The sequence below is a fragment of the Crinia signifera genome, chromosome 7 (genome assembly GCF_055691185.1).
Source record: "Crinia signifera chromosome 7, ASM5569118v1, whole genome shotgun sequence".
In the NCBI taxonomy this organism is placed as follows: Eukaryota; Metazoa; Chordata; class Amphibia; order Anura; family Myobatrachidae; genus Crinia; species Crinia signifera.
Genome location: NC_139223.1, coordinates 129319909 through 129343102, shown reverse-complemented (window position 1 = coordinate 129343102; position 23194 = coordinate 129319909). Strand labels below are relative to the sequence as shown.

Here is a 23194-nt window from a genome sequence, read left to right as displayed (position 1 = left end):
CACTAAAATAACAGGTATAAGGTATTGTAATTGGCAAAGGAACCAGTTTATTTCAGTAATGCAGCGACGTGTTATATACAGCTATATATCACTATACATGATGAACTATATAAAATATACTGGCCCATATTATCTATTGTAATATAATATGGATAATTAGAGTATATGTTACGGCCCTCCAGATGTTGATGAACTACACATCCCAGGATGCTTTGCATTAGTTTTGCTATGTGGCCATGCTGAAACTGATGCAAGGCATGCTGGGATGTGTAGTTCATCAACATCTGGAGGGCCGCAATTGCCCAGCCCTGGTCTAGTGTGATGTAGTTACTGTGCATGTAGTAATGTTAGCTGATTACCTATTAATTAACAAAAATATCAGTCTTGGGTAACTACTGTACATACTTACTATACAGAATAAATCAGAATTGTCTGTTTGCCATTGGGTTACATGGGCATGATTACAGTATGTGGCATAGGCAAAGCTGACCAGTTTGGTATAAGTGCAACATTACAGTTCTAAGAGCAGAATCATTCCATCCTATATCTTCATTAAACTGCAAACGTTTTAAGTCTTCAATCCTGCAGAACTATATCTGTCAGCGCAGCCTAATAATCACCCAATAATTGCTGGATGCTTCTCATTTCCTTACAAGCGGATATATTTCCGGTGCTTGTAAAATAACTATAATTAAAACTATTAATTGAAAAAAAAATAAACCCAGCGAGGAGCAATAATCACATACTGTCACATTTCCCTTTTATAGGCTCTGAAATTTACAGTTCTCCCATAAGACCTCCTGATGCAATTCTATTCACCTTTCCCAATCATGTCAGCACCTTAATGATATTCTATTATCATTCTTAGCTAACATGATCATTTAACATGATCATTTAAGTTATTTCTTTGTTGGACATACAGTATATACAGCTTTATTTCAAGGGTTCTGACTAGTAATTTTGTAGCAGGCAAGAGATCTATTCACAATTGCTCATACGGATTACTATACTTCTGGATTCTATTGTAAAGATAGTATAGTGTTTTAAATACTATTTCACTGTATTATAATTTTTCATTTGCTTCTTAGAACAGCAGCGATATAACTTTTGATTATGGTCAGTCAGTAAGTCAGTCAGTTACACAACCAAAAACAGAGTGACATGAATACTTGCTGTCATTGTAATACAATGTAATAATAATAAAAATAATAATAATAATAATAATGATTTTAGTAATAATTTTAGATTTTATTTATATAGCGCTCTTTCTCCAATAGGACTCAAAGCGCGTCACAGAACACAGAACAGGAAAGTCTTGAGTCTGTTTTTGAAGGATTTTAGAGTGAGGGTCTCTCGAACTATGTGGGGAAGTGGGTTCCATAGAGTTAGTTCCATATAGTCTGAGCCGCATATAATTATTAAAAAGCAGTTTAAGGGGGATATTCAATCACCGGCGAGCATCTCCCATCGGGGGAGATGGCCGCCGGGCCCTATTCAATGCTGTCTTCCCCGACAGCATTGAACAGGGTAGCTCGTCAGAACGAGCCGAACTTCACCAGCTGTCGGGATTGTTCTGCCGAGAAAGGCCGGGAATTGCCGAGCTCAAGGCCACAGCTTGACTATTCCCGGCCACTTCTCGCGGCCACGACCTCTTCTCGCCCCACGGCAGGCGGGACATTGAATCCCGCCTGCTTGTTCTCTGTGGAGCTGACCGAGAACGGGACTGGGTCACGGCTATCGAGCCAGCTCGCCAGCCGTGACCCACAGATTGAATAGCCCCCTTATACTTGAAGTGTCTGAACCATGAAGTTGACTCTTTACTAACAAGTGGATTGTGTTAGGGTCAAGCACGCAATGCCATTAAGAATCAAACCCAAGGTTGCTCAACTTCAGAACCCTGGAAGAATTGTGTTACAGTGGTCTTAACAATTTGCCATAAAAGGCTTCCTCTTTATTAGTTTTTAAGGTAAAATTGGTGATCATTTGGATGACTGTAATTTTCCAAAATCATCTGTTACTACAGTTTCATAATGCCCATATAACAGAAGAAAAACCGTACAGATAATAAAATCCATGAAATCTGCTTCAGGTCCTGGAGGATTTTCTTACCACTACTGTGAACCTAAATAGTAACAAATCTCCTGGCCTGGACGAAATACATCCTAGAATCCTAAAATAGTTGAGTGCTGTCATATTCGAAGAATCAATAAACTCGGGGACGGTACCAAGGGACTGGTGCATAGCTAATGTAGTGCCAATATGGAAGCAAGGTAACAAAACCAACCCTAAAAATTATAGACCGGTCAGCCTTACATCCATTGCAGGGAAATTAGAAGGAATAATAAGAGATAGTAACCAAAATTTCTTAGAACAGGAGTATGAGGAAGTCAGTAGGGGCTGGACTTAAGGAAATCTGTTGAAGTAATACTTGATTTCGCTAAAGTTTTTGACACATAAATTTAGGTAATTTAGGGTTAGAAGATAAAATTTGTAATTGGATTAAAAACTGGTTGCACAATCGGGGTCAGAGAGTGGTGGTAAATGGCATACATTCCAGCTGGGGTAAGGTCCAAAGTGGAGTCCCACAAGCTTCAATATTGGGACCCACCTTGTTTAATATATTCATTAATGATATAGGAAGTGACATAGTGAGTAAAATTGCAAAGAAATTAACTCAGGAGCTGATGTGGATACACTACATAGGGGTTGGGATCGTTTGGTCTACAGCACATTGGTTGACAAGCATTAGGTCGACACCGTTAGGTCGACATGGGGAATGGTCGACATGGTTCTACTTCGACATGGTTCTAGGTCAACATGGGACAAGGTCGACATGGGTCTAGGTCGACAGGTCAATAGGCTGACACAAGTGTTAGGTCTACAGTGTTAGGTTAACATGGGTTTTTTTTTTAAATTTTACCCGAATGTGGACACAGCCGACATGGACTCAGTTTCCACTGCACTGGAAACACTCAGTTTCGGAAACACTCGCTTTGCTCGCTATGCTTCGGGCACGGTGCCTCGCTGCGCTCGACACACTATTTTATTCTCCTACCACACCCTAGTGCAGTGGTTCCCAAACTGTGTGCCTAGGCACCCTGGGGGGCCTCAGGACACTTGCAGGGGGTGCCTTGGGTTGGTGGACCAGGATCAATTCATATTATTTATGGCCAATGTACCAGGCAAAACCAGTGCTTGTGGCTGCCAATCATAATGTATGTGGACAAACAGAAGCAAATCCTCTCCCTCAGCAGATAACTGTGACATATAAACACAATGTACTTAATTTAATATTTTTTTCAGAATCTCTCGATAAGAAGCAATTGGCCTAGGGGTGCCTTGAAAATATTTTTAAGCTCTAGGGTGCCATGATTCAAAAAAGTTTGGGAACCACTGCCCTAGTGGATGGTAGGGCATGAAATACCACCTGTCGGCACAGGTCGGCTCAAAAAACGCTTCTGTCGACCTAATGACCTGTCAACCTACACCCATGTCAACCGATCCCCGTGTTGACATAACGGTGTCGACCCAATGCTTGTCGACCAACATGCTGTATACCCAATGACCGCATCCCTCTACAAAGTGACTTTAAACTTAAATTAAACTGGAATGGTGGGCAAAAAGGTTGAGAGGTAATATGATTAGCATGTTAAAAATACAGGAGTGGGAATCATATGGAACTGGGAGATGATTTGTTCACTAACAGGCCTATATTTAGGACACGTGGGCATGTACTGAGGCTCAAGGAAAAGAAATTTGGTTCTGAATTAAGAAGAGGATTCTTCATCATTAGAGCAGTAGAATTCTGTAACTCATTGCTGACGGGGGTGATTACAACAACCACTGTTAATGAATTTAAATATAAACTGGATACATTTTTGGCCACTAAGGCAATCCTATAGATATGACTTACTCAAGTCAAATAGGTTGAACTTGATGCCTTTTTTCAACCTTAATTTAAATGTTACTAAGGGCAGTATTCAATGAGAAAAATTCTCCGTGTTTTATGGAGAATTTTTGCTTTTTTCGTGAACCACCCTATTCAATGTGAAATATTCGCCGTCTTTCTAAGTGATTTTCGCCATCTCTCATTCTCCATCTTTTGATGGAGAGCTGGAATGTGAACTTTTAAACTAAAAGGTTTTTTTTTTTAATTTTGGTGTCAAAAAATCAGATATTTTTCTGTGAAGGGGCATGTTATTTTTATTCATGTGCTTATAGCACATGAATATATTTTTAATAAAAAAAAAATATATATTTTTTTTTACACAGTGCAGCCAGCAGGGGGCCGGAGCGCTCGAGCCGCTCATTAGATATTCATATATTCACTGCACCCGATCGTTAATATGCACGATCGGGTGCAGTGAATACTGGGTCCGCCGCTGGCTATAGGGGGGGGCAGCCTGTGCTGCCTGGGTCCCGGGGAGCCCCCTCCACTCCACATATGTTCTGGGGCATCCAGGGAGACTTTAATCTCCCTGGATGCCACCGTCCCATGGCTCCCTGTCAGCTCCCTGCCGTGGACGCTCGTCCGCTGCAGGGGTTAAGACTCGCCGCGAGTGGCGGCGACTCTTAAATACATTGAATAGTGGGAGCAGGAGGCTCCGGAACACGGAGAGTGCATGGCGAGAGAAAAAATCTCTCGCCATGCACAGAGAACTTTTTTCATTGAATACTGCCCTATGTCTGTTTTATCCCCTCGATAAGCCTTTTTAATTGCCATACTGTAAGTGAAATGGAATAAGCAGCCTAGAACAGGTTATTCATTTTGTGGTTTGATTGCATTAACTCCATCCAATGACCAATAACACCATCTGTATCAGCACCTTAAGGGGGACATCACAAATGTACTGTATATAAAGATAATTAATACGTTACACTGCGCAACCCAACACAACCACAATGTTTTCATAATATCCTGCTAAAAGTCAGCTCTCATGTCCACTAAATGTTGGCAGACATGAGCCAAACCTACAGAAATGGGAGACAAGGTTATGGATCAATTTCACTACACATGTAAGTCAAGTTAATATATCTGGAACGTCCGTCCACAACTGTCTGAAACTGACAATTGTGTAACAAACATTCATTATTTCACTGGAATGCGGAATTAGCAATACATTTTGGCCCTTATTCAGATCTGATTGCAGTACAAATTTGTTCTCAAAATGGGAAAAACCACATGCACTGCAGGTGGGGCGGTTGTAACATGTATAGAGAGTTCAATTTGGGTGGGGTGGGGTGAAACTGAAATCAAAATTACAGTGTAAAAATAATGCAGTCAGTATTTACCCTGCACAGAAATAAAATAACTCACACAAATCTAACTTTCCCTATACATGTTACACCTGCCCCACCTGCAGTTCACATGGTTTTGCCCATTTTGATAACAAATTTTTACTGCAATCAGATCTGAATTAGAGCCTTTGTGTCACATTTTCCCAAAACAATCTTCTTTTTGTCAGCAGAAATGTTTAACATAGATTATTTTCCAACATTCATTAGGTAGTTCTAACTGCGAAACATCAGGATGGACACTTGCCCATAGTTTTGTCTGAAATGTTGGTTCAAAAAAATATACAATATAACCGTTCCCTTTACTGTAATGATATATATTGGCAAATATTATTAAATTGATAGCTGTCATATAAATGTATAGAGGGGATTATTCAGCATGGATCTCAAAAGCAAAATCATTCCCAAGTGGACAAAACCATGTTGCACTGCAGGTGAGGCAGATGTAACATGTGCAGAGAGATTTAGATTTGGGTGAGGGCTATATAGCCAAACGACCTGAGAGGCTAGCTGATCCCGTTGAAGTCACTGAACAAAAGTGTGATACAAAGGAGTTAAGTAGATCAATCTATTGCGCATCCAGCAGCCCAACAGTCAGTAATTCATATAGGTCCCTCAAGAAACCTCCACCAACACCATAAAAACAAAATTGGAATGCAACTTATCGGGCACTTGGGATCTTTGAAGACAACAGGATTCCTCCCAAGCAATGTATCATAGAAGATAGTAAAAAATGCATATAAGGGTGAAGTATGTTTTTTTCAAACAACTTAATTTAATGACAAGTAAAAACACACATAAAGATAATAAAATTAGACACTTTAAAAATGGACAATTCCCACATATAAGCACTCAATGGCCGGTGCCTATGCAGCTCTTTAGACTGAAAAAGGACTGGAAATTACTGTGTAAGTGGGAATTGTCAATCAAGCAGTCCCAAAAAAGCATGAATCCTGACCGAAACGCCATCAACGGAGCTCACCAGTGTGATGTGATTTTTTGGTACTGCTTGATTGACAGTTCCCACTTACCTGGTAATTTCCAGTCCTTTTCAGTCTAAAGATCTATCTTCTATGATACATTGCTCGGGTGGGATCTTGTTGTCTTCAAAGATCCCAAGCGCCCGATAAGTTGCACTGAACAAAATTGTTGGTCGATATGTCAGTGTGTACAATCAATATTGGTAGCCCGCGGCTGATATAGTTAACCGCATTGTCTGGGTCGTCTATTTTGGGGCTTACATTTGCCTCATCTGCAGTGCACATGGTTTTGCCCATTAGAGAAACATTTTGCTTTTGAGTTCCTTACTGAATAACCCCCATAAAGAGTCATTTACAAATGGAGATTTAAAGGAATGGATACAGGATATAATTTAAGGTACATTCAGGAACTGGGAGACTAGTCAGGATAGAGGGAAAGATAATTGCCGCTGCTCCAGAGCCCTCCTGACCACAGACTGGGGTGACGGTTCTTTCAACAGGACAACAAACCTAAGCACACAGCCAAAATATCAAAAGAGTGGCTTCAGGACAACTCTGTGAATGTTCTTGAGTGGCCAGAACACTGACTTGAATACGATTGAACATCTCTGGAGCGGTCTAAATATGACTGTACACTTATGCATCCCATCCAACCTAATGGAGTTTGAGAGGTGCTGCAAAGAGTAATGGGCTAAACTGCATAAAGATAGGTGTGCCAAGCTCATGGCGTCATATTCAAAAAGACTTGAAGCTGTAATTGCTGGCAAAAGTGCATCAAGAAAGTATTGAGCAAAGGCTGTGAATACTTATATACAAGTGATTTCTTAGTTTTTTATCTTTAATAAATTTGCAAAAATCTCCCAAAAACTTTTTTTCCTATTGTCATTATGGGGTATTGTGCGTAGAATTTTTAGGGATAAAATACATTTATTCTATATTGGAATAAGGCTGGAACATAACAAAATGTGTAAAAAAGTGAACCGCTGTGAATACTTTCCGGATACACTGTATAATTGCTGCATATAGAAAATGACAAGACAATAGACACAATGCATGTGAGCCAGGTGTACTTACTGTGTCAGACATAAGGGTAGAAATGGAACGCCCAATCTCATGGTAATCCATGTTAGACTGCATGGGACCAAGTAAAACAAACAGGAAACGCACTGGAACTGGTACTTCTAGCACAGACTCCAGCAGCACCGCCTCGCTAAGCCGCACAAATGCCATAGCTGGATTAGCCAGAAACTCCACGCAACCTGCGGAGTACACAGACGTTGTTATATTGTATGGCATCATTATCCACTTATATGGAGCTACATTCACTGTCTAGTAACATGCCTATCTCTGTCTGTTTATATTAGTTATTACGTCTACAGGAAATAACTATTACAGAACTTTTTGTGAGTATAATTTCCTAGGACAACATAGTTAAATCTCGACTCAACTTCATCTTGTTCTCTACACAAAATAATCTCACATTTTTTTAAATGTATTTAGTGATTTGTTCAAACTTCTCATTTTGGCTAATTTACTTTCATATACCGCTTTCACATTGCTTTGCCAGGTTGTACACTGGCTCTCGATTATTGGTCCGACCTGTCCGATCCTGGTCCAGCACTTTCACACTAAACCCGGTTCGCCCATTCTACACAAGGCGACCAAGGTTTACCCGCCCTTTTAACCTGGGTTGAATTGCCGAGTTGGTCGACCCAGGTTATTTAGTTTGGTGCTTTCACACTGCACCTTCACCAGGGTTAACCAGGCAGCAACCCGGCAATAACCCAGGTTTTCTATTCGAGTAATAAATTGCAGTTGTCACTGTTGCTACTGATGTAAATTAACTGATTTAGTGGTCTATGTACTAAGACTTGGGGGGGTATTCAATGTCAGGGGCACGGCTGTCGAGCTAGCGCGACAGCCGTGCCCCTGTCCCGTTCTCAGTGAGCTCGCCTGGAGCTCGGCAGTCGGGATTCAATGTCCCGGCCGCCGAGCGGCGAGAAGGGGGCGTGGCCGCGAGTTGCGGCAGGGAAGTGACGAGCTGCAGCCGGCAGCTCGTCACTTCCCGGCTGTTCTCGGCAGAACGAGCCCGACAGCTAGAGATGTCGGGCTCGTTCTGACAGGAAACCCTGTTCAATGCTGTCGGGGAAGACAGCATTGAATAGGGCCCGTCGAGCATCTCCCCCACGGGAGATGCTCGACGGCGATTGAATCTCCCCCTTGGAGAGAGAGATAAAGTGGATAGAAATAAAGTACCAACCAACCAGCTCCTAAATGCCATTTTCCTATAGCCTATAGAAGCTGATTAGCTTATACTTTATCTCCATTCACTTTTACTTTCTCCAAGGCTTAGTACATAGACCCACAAGGTTGGGACTAAGGGGGGTTATACAGACCTAATCACTCGGCTGGAAGGGCCCTCTGATCAAGAAGAGTGAAATTCTTCCCTGTGAAAGCTTGTTTAAATATTGCAGCCCTGCGATTAGCTGCAAATACATTGGCAATTCATTCACCATATAATTTTTTTCCAGTGTGGGGCTGCAATGATGTCACACACCCTCCCTGAAATCACTTGGTCACGCCTGCATTTTCTCAGACAAAGAAAGTGTCCGGCTTCCTGTCAATCAACTTGCATACAGCCAGTGATTAAAAAAATAATAATATTATGTGTAGGAGCGGGCTGACACATTTTCTGACACTGCATAATGTATATTTATTCAATCAAAATGCATATATATGTTATAGAACTACAAATATGTTTGAAGCTGACCATCAACAACAGGAGGATTTGTGGACACTTGCTGAAATCAAATGAATTACTGAGCAATTGTTTGATCTTAAAAGTGTATTAGTTAATGGACAGTCCATTAAGAGCTTCGGGTCTTCAACCTATGGCCCTCCAGATGTTGTGAAACTACATGTTCCAACATGCATTGCCACATTTTTTCCTATAAGAGCATGCCAAAACTGTCAGGGCATGATGGGAAATGTAGTTCCACAACATCTGGAGGGCCACAGGTTGAAGACCTGTGCTATAGACTATTTCTCAAATTCCAATTTCCAATTTTAATATTATGATATCCGTAACCTAGCCTTTTTTTTTAATCTAATTTATCCTAATGTAGCTTTAATGAATTTAAAGCAAACATAGCACTAGCCTCTAAATCTTACATTTCAGTCTAGCAACTGCCCAAATATTTCACCCCATAAAAGCAATAGTAAGACCTAGGAACATTCTAATAGGGAATTATATAGTTACTAACCCACTAGAACAACAGTGGCTTCTGCATTCTCTGGGATCTTCTCCATGAGTTTCCAGTGCTTTAAACGATGACCATCTGGACCATTCAGAGTTTTCTGGATCAGAGCATAAGTGAAGACAACAATAAGTACCTGTGTGAAGGTTTCCATGCCATACCCATGTTTTGTTTTTTTCTTCACTGGGTTCTATGAAACACTCTAAGGGTGGGAATTCAATTAGCAGTGAAATATTTTCAGGGTTTAAAAATGAGGTGTTTTCACAACATTTTCCATGATGTTTTAATTGGGCAATTCAATTACACTTTTTTATGTTTGATATTATTATCCTTGAGAAGGTCACAGTCACAGCCATATATGTTTTGATTGTGGCCACGAAAGATGGTATGTTATCGCCTATGGTAACCGACAAAAAATCCCAATGAGTGCTGACTTTTGGGGCTAACTAGATAGCCCCTGGGGATCCATTGGCAGTGGTAAGTTAACTTGGCTGAAATTAACGACACAAGCACTTAATGAGTAATTATTAACAAACAGCCAAGTTATGTAGGGAATAATACACTTCATAGGATATAGATATCACAAAGTGTACTGTAACCATGAAATCTCGGACTGGTTGCTTTTTACATTGTCACAGAATGTCAAGGTGTAATGGTTAGAATTACTCCCCCCAAACACTGGGGGCATGGATTCGATGCCCACCATAGCCCTAACTATGCAGAGTTTGTATTCTCTCTATGCTTGCTTAGGCTTTCTCTGGGTATTCTGGTTTCATCCAACAATCCAAAAATATACTGGCAGGTTAATTGGCTCCCAACAGAATTAACCCTTGTGTGAATACGTGTATTAGGGAGCATAGATTTTAAGTTCCACTGGGGCAGGGACTGCTGTGAGTGGTCAAATGTTCTCTGTAAAGAACTGTGGATTCTGTGTGAGCTATGTAAATAACTGGTAATAACAAATAATATACATCTCTTACTTTCTTATTGTACATGTTTTATTAATGAATACTGAAGTGATGACATCAGAAGTCAATTTATATGGCGTTCATGACTTCACAATGTAATTGAAAAAAAAAAAATGACTTATACATTTATTAGCATAACTTAGAACACACAAATATATAAAATCTATAATTTTTGGGTTATTCTCGGGAGCCATAAAAGTCAAAAATATTTTAACCCCCTTTGCAAGAAGTAATATTAGTTCCTAAGGATCCACATCTCACCTGCTTGCTGTCTGGGTCATTATGAGCATTATGGGTGGTGGTTTCTTTGGATGGGCTGTTGGTGATGACATGGTTGCCGACAACAGAAGTGGTACTGTTACGAGGATGGTGGGAATCTCTTCCATCATTGGGGTGGCTAGCAAAAAGAAATGCATTGATGACAATGTACCATAGTCTGACTTATTCAAAACCAGTTAGTCAACTTATTTCTCAGGAGAAAAGAAGTGACTTTGTGGCTCTGGAAAGTGTATCTAATGTTCTATATTAGGTATCCAACACACAGAATCCATCTTCCCAGCACTCTGATTACCTGTGTTTTAACATAAGTGATCGGAGAATATTGGCACGATCAATAGCTCTGATCTGCTCAGAAGCAGCCATTGTCTCTACAATCATTTGGGCAATTCCTGGCATGGTCGTCTGATCCAAGTCCAGAAGGACAGTTCCTATAATGAGAAATCAAATGTGAAAGAGGCCTCTGCTACCTTCTTTGCCTATCATATCATTTGCATGCAACATTAAGGGAAGCTGACTACCCACTTATCATGTGGTTCTAATAAACTTAGCATGACATCTTAATAAAAAATTAAATATGCGAGGTATGAACCTCATGCGTTGGAGGCTTATTCTTTAGATTTAATGCATGCGTGTAAATAGGTACTTGCTTACTAACGAATTTGGAGCCATCCAGTACAATTTACACTACTGGTGTAAATAAAGTATTACAGACTCTATTCTTAACCAAAAAAGATGATGGGGTGGTGTGGCGCAACCCTCTTAAAGGATGTTTTTAAACAAACAATTCTTACTTTAAAATAATTTTTGGCAGCAATGGCAGCAAAAAGATTTCTACAACTTGAATGAAACTAAACAATATTGTATGCATTTTAGTAATCAATGCCTTTCCTGATAATAATGTATATATTGCTGGGGTGTCTCAGCTTGGAACCCCACTATGAGTACCAACACTTATCTATAGATGAGGCCACTGCCAGAGAAATCCAATGCATTGAACATGAATTCGATACTGATACTTCTCTTCCTATCAGCAAGTTCCTGGACTCTGGTAAATATAGTAAATGTAATTTCCCTAAATTTACTATTATAAGTCAGGATTTACTCACAAACATATTTAAACCTACTTTAAAGTGCTACTACAGTTAAAATATAAACTGGGAGGGGGGGGGGGAGCTTGTGTTCAGTACACTGACAAGAAACCCTTTGACAATAACTAAAATCACATCTCACCAACCTGAAATGTCTAATAACAAAGAGCAACTGCTTGCACTTAACATAACCACACAGCAAAACGTTAATATAAATGTATGGAATGTTTTACATACTTATTTGAGAGTATACTTAGTAGTTACCTAATTAGTAAAAGATTGTGCTTTAGGTTTCGTTTAGATCCACAAATTGCCTCCTTTGCCTGCTATGGGGTCGGGGCTTGGTGACGTCCACTTCGTCCCACCCCCCCTGACAAGTATGAGCTAGCTATACAATTTTATACTTATATTTTCCACAATAGATTAAACAGTAATTCACAAACTGCCAGCACTGTGTTTTCCTGTAATGCCCACCATGAGCAATGGTCTTCCTGAGTTCCAGCAGGCTTCGGAATGACAGTGAGGCTACATGAGGTTTGCCCCACCGAGCTGTGTCCTGCTCCACATCCTCCTCGAATTTTATCCATCGAGCTGTCTCCTTCCACTGCATTTCATGTACACCCTCAGTGATCAGCTCATTCAGCTCCACAAACACCTGGAAATATAAAATGTAAACTGAATGAGATCATCGAAAAGTGCCCCCTACTAGACAACCCACATTTGATAAGAGTGACTCAGCAAACTGGCTTATTGATATTAACTTTCTAATTTGTATCAATCAGTGATGTCACTAGATGCATTTTACTTCAAATACAAATTGCTTCTTCAACTGTCTGTAGGTGACAGGGCAACCATAATCAATACTCAGACCTCACAGTTGAAGAAGATATGTACCATCTGGAGAAAACACAATCCCCCAGCTACAGAAGTACAAGTACCCCAATTTTAAGCAAAAGAAGCCACATGGAAAAACCTTGATTCAAAGTCAATAAGTCTCAATAACGACTTTTATGCTCAGATTCGTTGTACCCAACAACCACCTTTTACATCAAGGTCTCCAAAGAACCAGTGGAGGCAGGAGGAGCAGCAGCTAGATAAACCAGATGGACAGCCCAGTATCATTCTGAGCATCAATTATAAACAATAGTGTCAACTGCAAATAATATCTTCACATAGTCCCAAAATGATCATGGAGGGAGCACACACTTCTATAGGTATAGACATCTCAGTTCTATCTGCTCGTTGCCTTCACCACGTAAGTGACCTAGTGGCTATTTGAGCTTCACTTATAGTTAAGGTAAGCCATCATTGTGGCACTGTCAGACTAGTCCAGGATTACTTAGCCAATGAGGAACAACATCTAGATGATCAGGACTAGTTAGGTGACCCTGAGTTACAGTACATTCAGCATCCCTCGCTCCTAAGGGCCGGGATCCATATGTGTTTTTCGGCGGCACTACCTTAAACCACACCAGGGTGCCACCCACAAATGACTGGAACCTGTCAGTTATCTAGCAAACGCTAGCCATCGCTGGTTTTGTTTGCAAAGGGCCCTCATGCATGCGCAAAGCATACTGTTCACATGCGTGTTCTATTGATAATCGCCAGCCCTGTATTCTAACCTGAGGCAGCCCCGTAATTTCCTTCTGAATATCTGCCAAAAGTCATACAAGCATTTGTATCATCTTGATTAGACTAATGCAATGCCCTCTAATTGGTCTCCAAGCAAAATAATTGCTCCACTTACAGCTGATACAAAACACAGCTGCCAGGCTGTTAACCAACCAGCCCAGTTCCAACCACATAACACCCATTCTATACACTGGCTACCTTTGATGGTGAATCATCTTCATGATTGACTTACTGACTTTCAAAGCAATAGGTGACCAGAGCCCAAGGTACCTAAAGCAGCTGCTTGATTTCAGACTACTTGATCAATTACTATGATCTGCAGATGAAAGACTTTTAGCAGTGCCTAGAATCTTCTGTAATTAATATGGTGGACAAGTTTCTAGACATGTGGCTCCAACTGTATGAAACTCACTCCCCTGTACAAATTGAGAGGCTTCTACTCTAGAATCCTAAAAAAATACTGAAGACTTTTTTGTTTATTCTAGCAATTCCATCATTGTCCCTTTACTATGTCCATTTTCTCTGTATTTTATAAAAAGCTTTTCTGTACTTCATTGTTTCTGTTCTGTATTATGTTATTTCTTGTAAGCACAATAAGTCAGACTCCTACTGAAGAAAGAGGGCTATAAATAAAATGATCATTAATAATAATAATAACAACAACAACAACAACAGGTATTTGTAGAGTGTACCCTCAACAGTGGAATTTAAAGGGCTATTCTGTTATTGATCACTGAACACAGAAATGTTATAATTTCTGCAGTGGGTGATTAAGGGGTGGGCGGGGCACCTGGGCACGTGCCCCACTTGTCATTTAATTTTGTAGCTGAGGACCAGGTCTTTCCAACGAGCCCAGTCCTGTGTCTCTAGCCCCCCGGGAACGTATATTTCGCCTGGCAAAGCTGTAATGTTTTTTCCCCATAGGATAATATGGGACCCGTCAATTCATATCGGTCAATTGGTTCCAGAGATATTGCGTGTAAACCAATTTTTTTTATTTTGAAATGTAATTTCAATGAGGATAGTCCTCAGCAGACCCAAATCAAATGCAAAGAAAACTGTTTTAACAGTTTCAGCAGCCTCTGAATGTGAACTGTGCCAAGCATCACAGGATCTCTAGGAGCCAGTGATGCTTGGCACAGTTCACATTCAGAGGCTGCTGAAACTGTTAAAACAGTTTTCTTTGCATTTGATTTGGGTCTGCTGAGGACTATCCTTCTCCCTGATTGGAGAGATTCTTCCCTTAAAAATTGAAGCTGCATACCTCCTACTGTGATAGGAGAGACCACGGGTAGAACACCCATTCCTCTGTGTGAATCCACATTTATCAAGTCCGAGAGACTAAGATCACTCAAACGTGGTGGGATATAACAGAACTTCTGTATAAATCAATTAGATCAATTATTACCTGAGATAGTTCTTCTCCGCCAAACTGCTGGTGGTTACCCTATTAAATATTCTGAGACCTTAATTCATAAAGGAAATATCTCCATATTTTTGCTTCGATTGGTTCATCGCCCCTGATGAAGTCCCAAGGGACGAAACGCGTTGGGCAGCGGATCTGAACTATATGTGGCATTTATGTAAAAACTGCGAAATAAAAACTGAATGCTGGATTTGACCTTATAATAAATGTTATTTGCTTTTATTCTAAGTTTTATTTGATTCATTGTATGTAAAGCCACAGTGTGGTATATCTAGCGCACCCCTATCTCCTCTCTCTTTATATATATATCTATATAGACTATATTAGACACTAGACTAAATATATATATATATATATATATATACGGAGACTGGAGGAGCGGCACTCGTGGCTTAGATGTTGATAAATCAATAAACACACCGTGACACGGTAGTAGTGATCAACGTTTCAAATAACTTTGTATTTTTCTTCAGGATAAAGGTCATGGACCTTTATCCTGAAGAAAAATACAAAGTTATTTGAAACGTTGATCACTACTACCGTGTCACGGTGTGTTTATTGATTTATCAACATCTAAGCCACGAGTGCCGCTCCTCCAGTCTCCGTATGTATCACCCTTGAGAGGGCACCGGCTGCAGCTAAAAAGCTGTCCCACGGGAGTGCCAGACCTCTGCTTCATATATATATATATATATATATATATATATATATATATATACACATACATACATAGACGATTAGGTGCTGTGTGTGGGGAGCACCAATATTTAGCTTGCCTCCGGCAACTGGGCAACTGGAATGAACTTATGCCACTGGTTGTGACATTACCTACTCTACATGTCCCTCATTGTTTTTTCTTACTGATGACATTTTATATATACTCTTTGTAACCTGCTAGTGAATTAAAATATTGATCATAATGGTTAGTTATTTCTTTACTTTACTTGACATATCAGTGCAGCAAAATGGTTTGGATCTTCCTAGAGGTGAAGAAGACAGTGAATAATGTATGAAATGTAATGGACTCACCTCATGGGGTCCTTTCCGATCAGATTTTTTTTTAGTCCAGTTCATTTGTGGGGGGACAATGGTGGCTTCTTTTCTGTTTCCACGGTTTTTTATCAGCTGCCTACGGAGTACCGGAGGGTCTTCCAAGTCCAAAACTATGGCAGTCAGACAACCAAGTGTTAGCTGAAGCCACCTAGCCAAAACTCCACAGAAAATTCATATTGTGTACTTTAAAGTTAATAAAAGAGTGGAATACTAGATAGATTGATAGATAGATAGATAGATAGATAGGTCCTGGGGTCCGTCACTACCAATAAGTATAATATACTGTATGGCAGGGGTGCGGCACTAGGAAATAATTAGCTGATCAGGCGAGGCAATAGCAGCAAAGTTTCAGTTTAATACAAACTGTTTTAAAGCAAAATAACAAGTGAAACATACATACCTATATACCAAGTTCCTTGCCGCTATATATATATATATATATATATATATATATATATATATATACATGCTACTCCAGTAAAATATATTTACATCTAACATAAAACATGTAAATACACAACAATGCTCTTTTCTAGTCATTATTGGTAGTTATCATGTTCTAACATACTCTCATGCACAGTAATTCATTTAAATTACTCAATTGCATCATTATTTTATGTTTTTGCATACCGAAAGAGTAGAGTACTGTGTTGTTCAAATGTTTTGCTTGTTAAAGCCCATATACCAATTATACACAATGGAAGCCGACATTTTGTGGAATAAAGCAACAGTTATGTTCAACTCTACGTCAACTGATTTATGAGCAATTTTGTGATGCATAGGGGGATGCAACTGTTTTTTGAGGCAATCCAATATTCAGCCTATAAATTGTCTGTATAGCAAGCACATTGAAATTTGGCATGGACAAAAGCCACGCTGCTACATTGTAGCACTTTGTATACTGATTCATAGTCTCAAATTAAGGAGCACAATCTTTGGTGTACAGTGACTTAAGGTCCATACACACTGGGAGACTATGCCCAGCGTGTATGGACAGCGATGATCGCTATCATCGCTGGGGGGAAAGCTGCTCAGTGCATACGCGCTGAGCTGTACTATGCAAAGCCGTCCTCAAAGCCGCTCATCTGTTGGTAATACCAGCAGATGAACGGCTTTCCCGGCGATGATTCATGAGCGCGCAGAAGCGCTCACAGCTCATCGCCGGGGCATACACACTGGGTTGCTTTGAGCTGAAGGATTTCAGCTCAAAGTCGCCCAGTGTGTATGGGCCTTAAGATGCATTTTCAGCAAAAAAGAAGCAAAAAGGGCCACTTGAAGCTAGCAGAGTCTCACAGGTCATGGTGCGCCAAAAGGGTCTGTTTGGCATAACTTGAGCAATTATCTATCCGTATGCAACAATAACAAACTCAAGTTTTTGAGGCAAATGTGACACAAATGATAGACTCTCAAATGTTATATAATTTATATAAGCATAAAGAAGTATCACATAACCTACAAGTCAATTTAAGGGAAAGTGCATTACTTACAAATGTTGTCTCCCTCTGGATGGGTGAGGTGGGTTTTTATCGACTCCCACAAATCATAATCTTCAAAATTCAAGACAAATTCTTCGAAGTCCTCATGTCCCACCGAGTCTCTCATATTGCGGGTAGAACTCTCTTTTCTACCCACCCTTTTGGTGGATTCCTCCTTTGTTTCACTCTCATCTCCTTCTTGTATGGTTCTCATCCTACTTCTCCTAGGCCTGTGTTGTGAGCTTCTTTAACCAGTGTAAAGTTCTGTATCCTACTCTGGCTGTTTGGAGAAACTATCTTTGCAATATATTAAAAAGTTTCAAATCTGGAAAAGGGTCAGGTGCTTGAAAGAAATGTATTGATACAAGGGAAGAAGTCTGACTGCTCCCAGAATGCCCACATATCCCAGGTGGACCTTTCTTACCTACCCTGTAGCCAGATGAATGTGCAAGACATATTGCCCACAATCAGAAGATCATCAAACCCACACGTTACTCTAACCCTAGTTACCCAATCCCCTCTCTATTTCTCCCTAGTGGAACTGGAATGATTGCTTGGATATAAACTAACAAAGGCTAATAGTTTTCCAACTTTATACACCCTAGATTTACCTGCTTCCCATGACTTCCACCATTTAGGGTTTGCTTTGATTACAGTCTGTATAACTGTTCTGATGCTGTCTCCAACCTCTCTGTCTGGTATCTGTATCTTCTCTGTGTGTCCCTACCCATCTGTCCTATTGAGTTATCCATGTCCCCAGGTTATGTCCATGGATTTCCATGACGTTTCTCAACCCATTGTCAGATGGTGATAGTCCGTAGCACTGGGTTCTGTTTTTAGAAACTAAACTAACACGTGAGATGGTTCCCTCTCTCGCTTGCATTAGCAAGATATAGGATACGCTTGAGGTCAGTACAAACCAGGAATTCAAACCAAGTATATTACCATTTCTGAACTAACTACTGATGTAATTATCAAGGGAAAAAAAGACAGTTAAGCCATTTATCTTATGCAAAATGCACAATATATGTATGCGACTGAATAGGCAAAACAGTGACAGAACTACAGAAAATCAATATCTCTGCTTGGTGTAATTATTGATCTACCAGTGATTGAACGCTCTACTGAGCCCCAAGCGGTTGCTGCACTTCATTCAATGTCAGAGCACACGTATGATGAATGAATGGGGGATTTGTCTGTACTCGTAACTCGTTCATTTACAAGTTTAGAGAGGGGTGAGCCTGTTTACAAAATTTGTCAGTATGTTTCTAAAAATATATAGAAATATAGAGACAAATACAGTATTCAGAAAAGAGTCACATGCATGGTATAAATAATGCAGATCTTTTCTAATAAATGATGAGAACACAGAGCCAGACAATATCATTCATAACTGCAAAAACAAGATTTTAAAAGACGTATTTAGAGAACATATCGAAATTGCACATAAATGCAAACTTACAGATGGATCGCAGAACACAGTAATTTTCCTTAAATGCTAAGACTATTATACCATGCTAATATAATACAGTATATAATAATATACTGTATGTATCTCTGAAAATAAATGTGCAAACTGTGGAAACTCGTGGAATTTAATTTAAATATTAGTTATGGCTTTGTCTAAACATCGTCTTTTAGCAGGATGCAGTCGAACAGGAGCTGTTTAGCAGGATGCAGTTTTTGGCAGGAATAAAATAGTAGGGGTCCCCCGTATTTTCAGAACCAGCACTGGCTTTTGGAGGCGGCCCTGGTTTCCAAAATAAGAGGGGAAAAAGAGAAAGAGGGCCCCCAGTATTTAGGGTCCAGCACCGGGCTCTTGAACCAGCAATGCTTTCCAAAATACAGTGGACAAAGCAAGTAAGGGTCCCCAGTATTTTAGGTACCAGAACCAGGCTCCACTAACGGGGGGGTGTAATGCCATTGCCAGAGACAGACTCGATGGGGCCTCGTGGCCAAAACATCACCCACTCTAACTAGTCATCCCAGGTACACGTGTGGGGCATTAAAGGCCCGCTGGTACCTATAGCCTCCTTGTAAGGGAAATATGAAAATAAAAAACCAAACACTGGTTTTTAAAATATTTTATTAAACTGCATCTTCTTTCGTCACCCAGGGGGCCCCTGTCCTCCTGGGCCTTCTGCAGTGTCTTCACCCCCAGAGGGGGTGCTCTTTTGCATGGCTGCCGCACCCCTGGAGTTTCAACGTCTTCATCTGTTTTCTTCAGCTGGGGCCGCAGACTTTTAGGCTCTTTCGCATGACTGCCGCCTCCCTTCCGCAGTAAATCTACATGCCGTCCGGTGAGAGGGAGGAGCGGGGCCATTTGCCCCGAGCCGACATTTTTCATCTGGCGGTGGGACACCCTATATGATTTCCCTGCACAGAAAATCAGCTCCGGACACCACAAGCACCACACCGTCTCCCTGAGAGGAGACAGGTAAATAAATACCTTGCCACAAACCAGTACCATTGTTTTTTCACAATTACTAACTTATTAAATGGATGAAACCAATATACAATAATTTATCCAAAAGGAGGACTATATTTTAAGTCAATACTGACCATATGGTTATTTTTATATTTTTTTTAATCCACCTCTCAGAAATGAATCTTAGTGATTTCACAGACAGGATTTGGCTAATATACATTTTTTATTGTTTATTGATATATTGCATATCAGTAGTACCGGCACTATTCAATAATTGTTTTACATATATAAAATATTTTACTATTGGAAATTGTATTTATATGTCTATTAAAGACAGAGTGGTGATCCCTCTATTGAAAGAAACACCTGCTTTCATTTATTAATAACACGGCCACACCTAATTCATATTGTTTATTGTATAGAACATTCATAAGATAAGCGCAGTGTAATTCAGGAAGTTTCAAACTTGAAGAAGGAAGCATTCCTCCCAACATGACCCTCTCCAGGAGGTACACAGACACAGTGCTCTGTTCCTGGACTTCCCTCTCAATATATGATTGCCATCACCTGTTTGGAGCTTGTGAATTGATAAGAAAGATGTTTCACCACAGGTGATTGCAATCATAAATTTAAGAGGGAAGTCCAGGAATAGAGCATTCTGTCCCTCCTGGAGACAGTCACGTTTGGAGGTATGAGGAAGGGTTTCTTCACAGTAAGGGCAGTTAAGCTATGGAATACTCTTCCAGAGATGGTTGTGATAGCAGATTCAATTGATATGTTAAAAAATGGGCTATACTAATTTTTTACAGAAAATTGTATCCAGGGGTATAATCATTAATTATAATGTACTATAGTGGACTCAGATCGGACAGACACTTTGGGTCATCTGGTTTATAATGAATAGATGGTAACCTCATTTAGGTCATATACACCACAGTAAAATGACCTCACAAACAATGTTACTATGTTACTGGCTGCAGAGTACTGTTCCATGCACCCTGCAAGCCAGAAGAATGGGCAATGGGCAGGCAACGGTGCCCCCACAGAGCCTCTGCGTTCAGAGTGGTGCACAGCTTTGTCCAGACCTAGTTATGGACGAGTGTAAAGGTGGGTATACACGGATAGATGTGGGAAAAGATCTGGGCGTTCCCGATCGATCGTAAAGACCAATCGTTCAAATCGTTCCGTGTTTTGGAACGATATGGCCAGCGATGCGCGCACCCGCCAGTCGTTAGTAGAGCTCGCTGATCTTCCCTGCATGCAGAAAGATCAGCGACCAATCGCTAACGATGTGCACAATCGTTTTGGTAATCGTTTCTTCAGTGTACAATTTGGGTTTGGCTGACGACTAGGAAACCACTCCCCTCCTCCATTACGTCAACCTGTCCCACCCTGGCTGCGTGGAGAGGAGCACCGCATGGTGAAGGAGGAAGCAGCGCGTAAAAAACTGTTTACCACCGCGATGTAAGTAGCTTTCTGCCCACCAATGTTGTACACACTGCGGCCCCTGTGTATGTAGCTGCCGCTGCCCACCAATGATGTACACACTGCACCCCCTGTGTATGTAGCTTTCTGCCCACCAATGTTGTACACACTGCACCCCCTGTGTATGTAGCTTTCTGCCCACCAATGTTGTACACACTGCACCCCCTGTGTATGTAGCTGCCGCTGCCCACCAATGTTGTACACACTGCACCCCCTGTGTATGTAGCTGCTGCTGCCCACCAATGTTGTACACACTGCACCCCCTGTGTATGTAGCTGCCGCTGCCCACCAATGTTGTACACACTGCGGCCCCTGTGTATGTAGCTGCCGCTGCCCACCAATGTTGTACACACTGCACCCCCTGTGTATGTAGCTGCTGCTGCCCACCAATGTTGTACACACTGCACCCCCTATGTATGTAGCTGCTGCTGCCCACCAATGTTGTACACACTGCACCCCCTGTGTATGTAGCTGCCGCTGCCCACCAATGTTGTACACACTGCACCCCCTGTGTATGTAGCTGCCGCTGCCCACCAATGTTGTACACACTGCACCCCCTGTGTATGTAGCTGCCGCTGCCCACCAATGTTGTACACACTGCACCCCCTGTGTATGTAGCTGCTGCTGCCCACCAATGTTGTACACACTGCACCCCCTGTGTATGTAGCTGCTGCTGCCCACCAATGTTGTACACACTGCACCCCCTGTGTATGTAGCTGCTGCTGCCCACCAATGTTGTACACACTGCGCCCCCTGTGTATGTAGCTGCTGCTGCCCACCAATGTTGTACACACTGCGCCCCCTGTGTATGTAGCTGCTGCTGCCCACCAATGTTGTACACACTGCGCCCCCTGTGTATGTAGCTGCTGCTGCCCACCAATGTTGTACACACTGCACCCCCTGTGTATGTAGCTGCTGCTGCCCACCAATGTTGTACACACTGCACCCCCTGTGTATGTAGCTGCCGCTGCCCACCAATGTTGTACACACTGCACCCCCTGTGTATGTAGCTGCTGCTGCCCACCAATGTTGTACACACTGCACCCTCTGTGTATGTAGCTGCTGCTGCCCACCAATGTTGTGCACACTGCACCCCCTGTGTATGTAGCTGCTGCTGCCCACCAATGTTGTACACACTGCACCCCATGTGTATGTAGCTGCCGCTGCCCACCAATGTTGTACACACTGCACCCCCTGTGTATGTAGCTGCTGCTGCCCACCAATGTTGTACACACTGCACCCCCTGTGTATGTAGCTGCTGCTGCCCACCAATGTTGTACACACTGCACCCCCTGTATTGCGAACAATCCAAAATACTAAAACTGAACTGAAGTAACAGCAAAATAACATTTATTTTGTAAGCAAAAGCATGATATTGTCTAACAACTAGATATTTTTGTGAAAAATAACCGGAAAACATAACTTTTTAATTACAGAGACATGACCAGTGAACGGGAGCGGGAGTTCCTTACAGGTTTTTTTGCTATCTATCAGGAACACGAATGCCTATGGAAGGTCAAATCCCGCGACTATGCAAACAAAAATAGGTACTTGTTTCCTATCTGGGCGCCCGTCGCGGGCATCGCGGGTACATTTATGTATGGCCGCGACGCGACCGACGCGATGCCCGCGATTTCCCATTGAAACCAATGTTAAACATGAAAATCGTGTCGGTCGCGTCGCGGCCGGCCATAAATGTACCCGCGATGCCCGCGACGCGATGCTCCCGATTTCCCATAGGAATCAATGTTAAAAGGCGCGATGGCCACGATTTTACTGTTAAATGCCTCAATCCACCCGATTTGGCCATAGGAATCAATGTTAAATG

The 23194-nt window shown here is 41.4% G+C and overlaps 1 protein-coding gene across 1 annotated transcript in view; it reads right to left on the bottom strand.

Annotated features, from left to right (window-relative positions):
- Window positions 1-18276, bottom strand: part of SLC4A3 (solute carrier family 4 member 3) — a 35876-nt gene extending 17600 nt beyond the window's left edge. The window contains exons 1-7 of the mRNA XM_083152055.1: window positions 17466-18276; window positions 15955-16088; window positions 12342-12522; window positions 11072-11207; window positions 10762-10897; window positions 9539-9632; window positions 7350-7534 (exon numbers count right to left, since the gene is read on the bottom strand). Of these exons, the coding sequence (XP_083008181.1) occupies window positions 7350-7534; window positions 9539-9632; window positions 10762-10897; window positions 11072-11207; window positions 12342-12522; window positions 15955-16088; window positions 17466-17667 (1068 nt within the window). The 5' untranslated portion in view covers window positions 17668-18276. The remainder of the gene's footprint in view (window positions 1-7349; window positions 7535-9538; window positions 9633-10761; window positions 10898-11071; window positions 11208-12341; window positions 12523-15954; window positions 16089-17465) is intronic.
- Window positions 18277-23194: the final 4918 nt, after the last annotated feature.